An 11878-nucleotide genomic window follows, 5' to 3' on the forward strand; every position below is an offset into this window, starting at 1 on the left:
AATTAACATACAACTTGATAGCTTTTTGTGATTCAACAAAAAAAGATCACAGGCACCTATTTTTCTACTGTCTATTTTCTCAGCAGGTTTTATATAGAGTCCATATTTGGTGCAAGAGTAGCTGGCCTCAGCTGTATCAAGACTAGATCAGGTGGTTTGAAGGTTCGAAAAAAGGGATGAAAAATGAGGTTGCAGCTGCTATTTTAGCAGTAGTGATCTACCACATTTGGACCAATAGAAACACTTGTTTTTTTTTTGAGAATTTTACTTTTAGTGTGAATCATATTGTAGATATGATAAAAAGTGATATTCCTTATAGAGTTTTAATGATAGGAATGTTTTGAATCGAGCATTTGCTCTTTGTAAGTTTTGGTTTGGCATTGTTTGATTTTAGTTTCTATTGTGCTTGTGATTAATAAATTTCTTCTTTCTTAATAAAAGAATGTTTAAAATGTAAAAAAAAAATAGTAATTTGTGTAAAAATCCCTTTAAAAATTAAGTGAAATGGAGTCATGAGTGCTATTACTATAGGAAAGTAGGCATGCTATCACTATATTAATATTATTTCAATATAGATTAACAAGTAAATATTATTTTAATATAATATACTCGATCTTACTATAAATGAATTTAACATAAGAATACACTATGATGTTTTCACAGCCTCTGTATTGGTTGCACTAGACCAAAACAAAAAATATGATAACTTCACGAAATTAAAAATCTAATTGAAAAATTTATAGAAATCCTGGTCAGTTTGTATTAAAAAAAAATGAACAAGTGAAACAAATTCTTCATCCTTTTTTAAATAAGTATTTATTCAAGTTTGATGATCCCGTAAATGTTAGTTATTTTATTGATGTTTTTATTTAAATGTTTTCTTCATATACTCTTTTGTAGTCAGGTTATTTCTTCTTTTCTCGCCGAAACAGAGCATAGCTATAGGTGTTCCGGAACTTATTTTGAAGTAAAATATAGTGAAGCTTTACAATGAGTCTTTTAAATTTGAAAGTCAAAGTTAGAGCAAGTGGTTTTCGAACCAAATCGTAAGGAGGAGCTGAAACCAAGGCGTGAGTTAGGTACATCAAACTCAAGAAGATTATCTTCCAATTGATGAGCTCCAATGATAATGGCAGACCTCATACTCTCTATGTCGAAGCCGTCCACAAATCCTAAACACATAACCTTGTCACTCACACGAACCATCGAGTTCGCCCCAAACATACTCCAAGACACACTCCTCTTCTCAAACATTAAATCAATCTTAGGAACCGCAGGCCCAAAAGGAGTACTGCCGATGTTTTTGGAGCTAAAACATGCCTCAAAAGGCTCTACTGGCTTCACTCTCGGAATATTACCCATTGCTTTGACGAATGCGTTGACCACTGCATTGAATATCGAGGTCTCTAACTTTGTGTAAGGCACAGTGGTACTGATCTTTGTTCCACCAAGATTCAATGATCTTTTAACTGGTAATAAACTAGTGTTTAACGGAACAGCTATGCCGTTAACCTTGATTGATTTGACTTTGACGAAATATTCAGTAAAAGACTCTGGACTAGACCGAAAAGTACCCAGAAATAATCTGGGCATTTGGTATAGTTTTGTGTAGATGAGAGATTTGGAAACATCAATATTGGGTCGATACACGTAAGGACCTTCTCCGACGAACAAAGTGCCTTTTTTGGATTCTGACGTTGAAGAAGGCAAGCAAATGGCGAACTTAGTGCTTAAGTTGTGAGCAGAGGCCAATTGGAAGGGAAGACTGATTGGGTATCTTCCAAGGCCTGCGATGCCCTTTACACCTTTACCCAAACCCAGTTTGATTGTAGAACTTGAACAAACGAAGACGAAATTCCCTACCGAAACTGATTTTTTGGGACTGGAGCCGTCGGTAGATTGAACCGAAACGACGTCGCTTCCGACTTCGTCGACGCTGCCGAGGGAGGTAAATGGATTGGAGCCTTGGAGAAGGCACGTGTTGTTATGGCAGCCTGGCCTTTCAATGCCAGAGCACATGCCGTCGTTGCATCGCGCGTCGGCAAAGGTGCACTCAGCTGAGCCGCATAGTGCGGGCTTGTAGGTGGAGGAAACGAAGCCGAGGTCCTCGCAGTCGACGACGAGGGAGTCACCGCCGAGATATAAGGCGAGCTTTACGGGGACGAGTGGGGTTCTTTGGTGGATCTGGGTGATGTATTGGATATCATTAGTGGAAGTGAGTTTGGTTATGGGGAGAACTAGAGCATTAAGACGCTGCGTTGTCGTTTTGGCTATGCAAGAATTGAGAAAAAGAAAAGAGTTGATGATGAAGAGAAGGAAATAATGAAAAGAAGAAGCCATTGTGTATTGCAGTAAGTGGTGTTTGAATGAAATTAATGATAATACTAACACGTACTACTACTTAGTATTTATATGCCTTTGATGATAAGTGTGGATATATATATTGTCGGTTTCATGGGGCTTAGTATTTATATGCCTTTGATGATAAGTGTGGATATATATATTGTCGGTTTCATGGGGCTTAGTATTTATATGCCTTTGATGATAAGTGTGGATATATATATTGTCGGTTTCATGGGGCTTAGTATTTATATGCACGACTTTTGATTGTCGGTATCATGGCTTTTCCCGCGAGTATATGCAGTTATATGTAAGACTGAAATACTAATACTAATTTATTATTGTTGACATAACGTGGTTGGCCTGGCATAAGTCTAGATTTCAAAACTCTATAGCAACAGGAAGGTACTTAGGAAAAAGCTACGAATATGGGAATAGAAATACAGATAATTAAAGTACTGATATATACAATACTATTTTCTATTCAGCACGAGCTTAATATTTATTTTATTATAATAATAAATGTTATAATTAAATATTTCTTACTTATTGGAGAGAACACCGGCGTAAGATCAAATATCAATATTGTATCATGATAACTTTTGAAAGGATATTATTATATCAAGATTTGAGGAATAAAAATCTAATTCTAGTGCAGAAATTATTAATTTCCAGCAATATATGTCAGTATTATTATTATTATGCACTAATATAATTATAGTCATAATTCTGTAATCATAATTTTTTTTTTGAACATTATAATCACTCATGAATTACAATGCAAACATCCTCAAACAGCGTGATAACTTTCTTGAACCTGAATAGTTTATTGTCTAATCGAAAAGCATACTTTGTCAAACCATAAACTGCTAAAGTTAGTAAGCAAAACATAAAACAAAATTATTCCTAAAAAATTAGACAATAAAGCTATAACTTTCTCAAACATCACACTAAGAGAGCTAGAATTTTGACTTGTATCATTGAATACTACACGCCAACTTATTAATATATCAAGAATGGTCCCCAAAATATCTTCAAAATAAAAAAAGATAAAAAAAAATAAATTAATCCCCTAGCGATGATATTAAAACGTAAAAAGAATTTTTAATAGTTAGAAGATAACAACTCTCAAATAAATAATATTTATAATAAACTTATTGACCGAATCTCTGTAACAGTCGGCCCTCCTCAAAATTGACTTATAGATTAACAATACATAATTCTATTACCACACAATTTAATGAAAAAAAAATACTTAATATGAATAACGAATATGGTAAAACGATCCATATAAGAACTTCAAGACTTGAAATACTTATCTGTTAGATTGGAAAAAGTCGTTTGCATAAGGTATGAGTACAAAATAAAACACTTCTCGTACCCATTGACCATAACACAAATCTATCTTACACAATTAGGGGCAAGCCATAAAAAATAGCACAAAATCCATTGAAAGCATGAAAACAATCAAAAAATGGTATAAAAAACCAGCATAGTCATCAAACCTAAAATTATTTTAAAAGTTCTATTTGTACCTTAAAATTAAGTTGAGTTTTAAATTATAAATTAAAAAAAAAAAAACAGCCACTATACGGCCATACAAGGCACAACCATCCACCAAAAATAGCACTACCAACCGCCATTCAAGAAATTAATTAACCACCATAAATAGCTAAACAAGAGCTAAACAAAATAATCCACTTCTATAACCATAATTATTAATTATGTAATTATAATTTTTGTCAAATAAATATAACAAGATGACTAATAGTCACTAAATATATTAATTAGAGACACATGAATACTTTATAAATAGTAAAATTTACATTAAATATGAGAAAAATTTAAGACTTTAATTATTTTTTTTATAGCATAATATTTTAATGCATTTGAGTTATGGGTGTTCGGCTTTTCTTTACATTTTTTTATGAGCTTTCTTATGCTATATTTTTGTAAAAAAAAAAAAATTCAACTACTTCATTCTAACTTTTTTTCTAAATAAAAAAATATATTTCCCAAAATCTAGAGTCTCTACAACTCAAAATCGAACATAATCGTTGCCTTCCATCCCATTGCCGATTACCGCCCACCACCCGCCAGACGTAAGCCCGAGCTCTGAAAGTTAGAAATTTAAGCCTATTCTTACCGATCTTTGAGCCTTTCTTTTCAGCTTCGATCTTTGAGTTTGAGAGTGATGTCATCATTTATTTTCCTCCTCCTTGAACGCCTCTCAACACCATAGCCGATCCAGCTCAGTTTTATTCCTGTCAACCTTTCTATTTTGATAGAAAGATCAATTACGGCAATGCAACTCATCCAAGGTCAAATTATGTGTAGTTTCTGGAGCTGGAGTGTTTTCTGAGATTTTTGAAAATTAAATAAATAGAACTTCAGAAATAAATAAAATAGTAAATAATGAACATATAATTTTTACGTGGTTCGGGCGTTAACTATCCCTAATCTACGAGTCAGTTGTATTGGCCTTACAAGCAAGTATTTTGATAATACATTATGTGTTTATAAACTCTAACTCTTCATTCCTTTTGCTTCTCTTGAAGAAGAAGAAAACATGTAGGATTTTTTGTAGATGTTCGACTAGTAGAAATTTTATCCAACCTCTCTTCCATAAAAATAGAGGTATTTATAAGCACTTATGTGGGTAAGGGGATTCCCTTTACCCACCTAGAGTTTTGTACTAAAGCATGTTGTAAGGATAGGTACTACAACGTGAAGATCTGACCATCTATTGGTAAGAAACTTCCCCATCATATGGTGGACGACTGTAGTGAAGGATTCCACGTAGATGAGGACATGCATCACTCAAAAATTTCTCCTTGAAAAGTTATTGCCTAGATATAAGCTGTCGGACAAAAAGGAGGTTTTAAAGGCACGTACACGCACTACCAAGGTCTGACGCAGGGGACAAGATCTGATTCTGTGTAAGAGGGCGAATAACCATCGCTTCGGGTTTCAGGTATGATGCTTGTGAATGAACTCGGGGACCAACAAGCTAAGGCCTTCTTGGATCACACTAGCATCAGGTAATTCCTGTTCCTTCAGTTGTAGAAGGATAGTAAGACTCCTGGATCTCTATCCTTACTCCTAAATATTGGGAACCTTTGAGCGGCTTCCAAAATATAATAGTTTCTTTCGTGTCTTTAAGTGGTAATTGCATACTGATCACGGAATGTTCAGGGTGGCACCCTTCCGTGATTGCCACGTATAAGGCATCTGAGAGCACGCATAACATTTACCCCCAAACTCCTAGGACTCTTGAGTGGTGGGAGCTTCCAGCCTTCTCTTAGATAGTACTATGATATGCAAGCAACATCTTGAAATGAGAATGCTATCTTTTGTGTTATATAGGATAGTTGAAAGGTTAACATCTCTTATTGGTGATGTACAACTATTATTTTGTTAAGATGTGGTGTCCATTCTGCAAGTTCATAGGGCTTACCGCCAAGCCTAGGCGCATTCCTCATGGAAAGTGAAAGGCGGTAGGACTTGAAAAGACGACTAGTTTATGGTGCATTGGGTTTGTTTCCATGAAATGATGAGTAATGAATGCCTCCTTCACTCTCACAAGGTGCATTAAATGCAAACTATTCGAGTTCCCAACCGTTAGATGGAGCAACTTTGATCAGTAAGATCTGCCTGTCTAATTCAAAATATGTTGTCGTTGCCACTCATATAAATGGAAAAGCTTGACAAAGAAGCTCATTTTTCCCTTCTCATTTCAAATTACAAGCCTTACCATACAGAACCTCTCCAGAAATCCTTGACCTAAAAGAACACTCGTCTTCTTAATACACTTCTCGAACTAAAAACCACATTTTTTCCTGTTGCTAACTTCTTGTGATCGTGCGTAGGTTGCGAATGTTTAACCTTTCATTTAAAACGAGAATCTTTTTCCAATCTTGTCACCAGATTTTCCAATAGCGAAGCTCATACATATGAAGAATTCTCCGTTAAGGCGAGTCATTACCAAACCATCAAGCGGCCTGTAGGACCTCAACCAACCATATGCAACCAACGATCCTCCATTAAACCTTTTGCAAGTAAGTATTTCTTCTATCTGAACTATTATTTCTTGGTTTGATTTAGAAATGTGGTCTCGAGTTTGTAGAAACGTACAACTTTGCATGCGTAAGATTTAGGTATGAATATTAGGGTTGCTACGTGTAAAATGGATTCGCATGGACCTTGGGGGAATATCTCTAGAATTAAGGGAATATCTCTATTCTCGTGATAAATTAAACATGTAAAAGGTATTAAAAATAGAAACCCTATAAGCTATCTAAACCTTATAGGTACTCTCGTCCTATATCAAAATTCGGTTCTGTTTCACTATAGCATAATCGACACTCACTTCTTAGATCTCGCATCAAAATCATAGTAATTTAATTGGTGATCAAGATATTAAAAGTAATTAAGTACGAATGAAATAGAATACACATAGAAATTGAGGGGAAATTAAATCATATTAAAATCAAAAAATTAATATCAAAAAATCTCCATCTAGACCCTAATAAACTATTTAGCTACTCATGTTCATTGTACACATATATCAATTTTAGAAAAGAGAAGAAAAGAATGCTAAAAACTCTGTTGAGAAAGCCTCCAATATTGATTTGCTCTTCGAAATTCGTACTCCTTCATTGCTTGTTGAAAACTATTGAAGTCCACTTCTTTTATAGCCAAAAAATAATAATAAAAAAAAGATAAAAGACGCTAAAAACCTCTTTTTTTCAGGATTAGGAGGGCGGGCCGCAGCATGGGATTTCCATGCCTAGGCATGACCCCCCTTTATTTGGGCAGTGAGCTTTCTGTTGTGTCGCATAATAGTAGTTTGGCCATAACTCTCTCGATATTGCTCAGAATTTGACGATTCAAGATGTTTCAGAAAGATAAAAGAGAGATCTAGAACTTTTATGTTTTGATTTTCTCCAAAATCTGATAAGAACATAGTCTAATTTAGGCTTGAAGTTTCAGTTTTATTTTCTTCTACAATTTTCTCTATTTTATAGATCATCTTTTTATGAGATTTGACCAATTTATACATTCCAGGTGTTGAAACCTGAAATTAATGTAAACAAGCGTAATTCTATTCTAAAAAATGATAATAAAGAAGAAAATTAACTCTAAAAATAACATAAATAATATGCTAAAAATAACCTAACAAAAGGTACTATTAAATTTTAAAGTGCAATTTAGAAGAAGAGAAACTTAATATAACAAATATGAAAATAAAAAACAAAGAGAATCAATATATTAGAAAAATAAAAATTGTATTAACTTACACTTGAGTCTTGCCAAAAAATTTAGCCTAGAAAAGAAATTGTCTTTACACCAAAATTAATAAAGTAAAATAAAGAAGAAGGAAAGAAAAAGATAAAATTTTGGTATGATAACCACTAAGTAAAATCTGATAGATAACACAAAATTAAAATTAATTAAATAATTTTACAATTAAAACCATAAAAATATTTAATTAAATTAATTTTGTACACATAATTAAAAGCTTAAAATATATAAATTTGAGCCTCAATCAATCATTTTCACCAGATAAAAAAATTATATTTTTCACATATTAAAATGATCACCTTGAAGTGTAGAATACAATGGTATAATTTTTAGACCAAATAATTAATAGTGTAGCCAAAAAATATTTTAAACTTTTAAAAATACCTGAATGAGAGAGAGCGCGGGTCAGCCACAGATGTTTATTAAACAAAAAAGGGAAATTTGCGACAAAGCTCCTCAAAAAGTTCGTGTTGATGCATATTAGTCCCCAACCTTTAAAAATAGCGGCAATAATCCCCAAGCTCTACTTTTGTGTAAGTCCATTAATCCTAAACTTAACTGATCTGTTAACTTATTCAAAATTGCCACGTATTAAAATATTATTGGTCCAAATAATAATTTAATTAAAAATAATTTTAAATTAAAAAATATATATATTTTAAAATCTTTTTTTTTTTCATACCTTCAGCTACGCTACCCACCCCCACATCATCTTCTTCCTCCAGCCACACCACCCCCACTTCATTTTCTTCCTCTAGCCATAACAAATCCCTACTTCATCTTCTTCCTCCAACCACACCCTGACCCGCACCCACACCCACACTCTCATCCCTTACCTTTATCCCCAAGATCACCGAAGTTCCACCGCGCACGGTGGCCGTCTACTGTCAACGATGAAGCTTGCAGAAACCATCAACAAGATCTGAAAGATCTTTGCAAGTAGATCATATTTTTAAAAGTCATTACACTTAATGAATCTCCAACACGATTTGATTGGACCCAAAAGTTTCTAAGCCGACAACTCTTAACGGCAACTGAACGATAAAGGGAGCTTCAAGAAACTTGAAGCTCGTGGTTTGAAACTCGATGAAGGCCATGGTAGCCTTGACTCCAGAACGATGGAGAGTCTCATGGTGTCCTCCATTTTTTGATGGCGAGACTTCGTTGGTGTCAAGAAAACATCCCAACCGAGATAGAGATTTGGGACTTAGGGGTTCAGAGTTAGGGCTCTGAGATTTAATATATTTCCACACTTCTTCCATAATCATGGGATGATTATATTTAAGAAATAAAATAGTAATGGGGGAGGTCAATGTGCTGGAGGAAGAAGATGGAGGAGAAAAAATGAAAAGAAAAGAAAAAATTGGTTTTAAAATGTATTTTGTTAATTCTTTTAATTTAAAATTATTAGGTGGACAAATTATGTTGCAACACGTGGCAGTTATAGATATGTTAACAGATTAGTTAAGTTTAGGATTAATGAACTTACAAAATAGTCAACCTTGAGGATTATTGCCGCTATTTTTGGAAGTTGGAGACAATCTATATCAACATGAACTTTTCAAAGACTTTTGTCGTAAATTTCCCAACAAAAAATAATTATTTTATATATGCGTGTTACAATATTATGATTAAAGGGAGTGCTATATGTGATAATGATATCACCTGCAATATTTCTGTAATAAAATGCAAATCTACGTCGTCATATGTAATTTTTCCTTTTATTTAATACAAAAGCATTGTAACTTTATTAAAAGAAAGCATTGAAACTGTGTAAGCACTGTTTGGTTAGATCATCTCCAATAAAGATGCAAATGATTGATACAAATACAAAATATGGTTCATTTAGTTAAAATTCTACTCTACTGGTGTGTTAAATTATAATGTAAATATATCACATAATAAAAAGTAATCCAAATTTAAATCAGTACATAGCATAATGTAAAATTTGCATCACGATAAATGATATGTTTTTATATTTACTATTATGTTATTTTTAATATTTTATTATTAATTTTAGTTAACAAACTCTTTTACAATGTATTATAATTAAATTTATATTTATCTTTGTATTATTAGTATTATTTTATATTTTTTTAATAAATTATTAATTGAATATTAGATGACATATAAGATTTGTAATTATGTATTAGAGTACAATAATAAAAGTTGATGTAAAAAAATTCAATGCTCTTTCTCCATTGATTGCTTACAGCAGATAAAGATCTGGCTGGGTTGGCAGACCAAAGCAATATCTTTGGCTGACTTGGTTCGTATCATAGAGAAGAAGAAGATAACTGTGTTTCGAAGGCATATATTATCTGCGGCGTGTGCAATGTTAGTGTACCAGCTATGGAGAGCTCGAAATGCAAAATTTTGGCAGCAAACAAATGATAGGGTTCGAATGTTATTGTACAGAAAGTTAAAAATGTATGTAAGACTAGAATCCAAAGTGTATGACCTAGCAAAGTATCATAGAAGATTCATTATGGTTTAGTGAATTGTAAATAGTAAGAAGTAATAGTAAGAAGTAATATAAAAAAGTTTATTGGAGTAATGGAAAATACTGTTGATTTCCAAAAAAAAAAAAAAAAAAATGTCACAAAACTAGTGCAATTTTAACTCAACTTTTACATCTCACACGATTATACATCAAGATTGATTACCTATATCAACCATAGAATTATAATGCTAATTAAAACTTAAAAATTTCTTAAGTTTGAACAAGTTCCAGGCTGAAGTGAAGAACTGAACCCAAGAACCGATCTTGAGAGATCAAACTCCAAAAAGTTGTCCTTCAACTGATGCCCCCCTAAGACTATTGAAGTTGTTGCCTTTACTCCACCATCTACAAACCCCAAACACAACGTATTCTTGTCAACTCTCACCATCGAATTGGCACCATTGATATTCCAACTCAGCTTTCCCATTCTCCCCGATAATTCCAGAGCGATCAACGGCACCCTTGGTCCCAACTTAGTCCAATGAACACCCTTGGCGCTAAAACACGCGCCAAACGGCTTCACGGCCGCCGCTCTAGTGATATTTCTCGCCGCGGTGCTCTTTAGGAAAGCGCCAACCACAGCCTTGTAGACTGAGCTGTGAAGAATGCCGTAAGGAACTGTGGTAGAGAGCTTAGTCGAGCCAATTATTACCGTCTGTGAATCGAAATGAACGACCCTTTTGTCTATCTTAACTGATTTCACATCAACAAAGTACTCGTTGGACGTGGGCGACAGAACGAGTCCTGTAAATTGGAGCAAACTGGATCCATCAACACCACCAGCGAACATGTAGGGCCCGGGTCCGATGAAGAGGTCTCCGAATCCATTGTCATTGGAAGAAGGTAAGCATAGAGTGAATTTGGGGATGATATTGAATGTTGAGGAAAGCCGATTAGTCAACGTGTTTGACGTTCTTCCAAGGCCAAGTATTCCATTATTATTTCTAGAGTTTGAGTTTAGGCAAGAAATATCCAAGCGGGTAGAGTTTGTATCGGCGTAAACCATGGTGCCATCTGTTTTGTGAATGGTAACAATGTCGTCGCTTAGAGTACCGGACGACAAAGTACAAGCCCCTTTGGGGTCACAGACACCCTTTAAGTTTTGACACTTTGTGGATTTGCATGGGACAGAGCGGAGCGTGGATGAGGAGGTGTTGCAGGGCAACGATAAGAAGTTGCCTCCGAGATCGATTAGGGGGTTCACATTGTGTGAAGGAGTTCCTGATTGGAAGGAACCGTGGTATTGGTGGGTTTTTGGATCTACTGAGATGGCAATGTGGAATGCATCGCCATTAATGTTGTTTTGTGCATTTGATGAGTTTAGAATATTAGAGACGAAGAAGAGAACGGTGGAGAAGAATAAGAAGTTGGGTTTTGAACCTTTAGATAAGGTCATGATGAAGGAGAGAAGAGATATGAATGAATGAGGATATGAGTGAATCTCGAAGGTGTTTTATACTGAAAAAGTTGGTATATATTTTAATAATAATCGTTATTTTCAGCACGTTGTAGAAATCAATGCATGAATCAATTAAGTTATTGTTGTACTAGTAAACATGTGCCGCTCAAGATATCTATATAATAAAAGATATATCTAGATTTATCAGTCTATATATGGGAAATGCTAACGGCACCTTAAGGTGACAATATATATATATATATATATTGATGTATAGATGAATAAAAATATACATGAATAATAGCCGCACAAAACCTGAGACGAATGTATAC

At 34.1% G+C, this 11878-nt stretch overlaps 2 protein-coding genes across 2 annotated transcripts; both read right to left on the reverse strand.

The window, feature by feature from the left end:
• Nucleotides 1-528: 528 nt before the first annotated feature.
• Nucleotides 529-2442, reverse strand: LOC115723835 (probable aspartic proteinase GIP2). The gene has a single exon (XM_030653304.2). It carries the CDS (start codon nt 2338-2340, stop codon nt 1000-1002), a length of 1341 nt encoding a protein of 446 aa, XP_030509164.2. The 5' UTR covers nt 2341-2442; the 3' UTR covers nt 529-999.
• Nucleotides 2443-10168: 7726 nt separating this feature from the next.
• Nucleotides 10169-11580, reverse strand: LOC115723100 (probable aspartic proteinase GIP2). The gene has a single exon (XM_061104042.1). The coding sequence runs from the start codon at nt 11541-11543 to the stop codon at nt 10347-10349; it is 1197 nt and encodes a 398-aa protein (XP_060960025.1). The 5' UTR covers nt 11544-11580; the 3' UTR covers nt 10169-10346.
• Nucleotides 11581-11878: the final 298 nt, after the last annotated feature.

Source organism: Cannabis sativa, chromosome 9, assembly GCF_029168945.1.
Source record: "Cannabis sativa cultivar Pink pepper isolate KNU-18-1 chromosome 9, ASM2916894v1, whole genome shotgun sequence".
Taxonomy (NCBI): domain Eukaryota; kingdom Viridiplantae; phylum Streptophyta; class Magnoliopsida; order Rosales; family Cannabaceae; genus Cannabis; species Cannabis sativa.

Excerpts from the sequence above, each read along its gene's own strand:
- LOC115723100 (XM_061104042.1), bottom strand. The coding sequence starts at position 11,543 with ATGACCTTATCTAAAGGTTCAAAACCCAACTTCTTATTCTTCTCCACC.
- LOC115723835 (XM_030653304.2), bottom strand. The coding sequence starts at position 2,340 with ATGGCTTCTTCTTTTCATTATTTCCTTCTCTTCATCATCAACTCTTTT.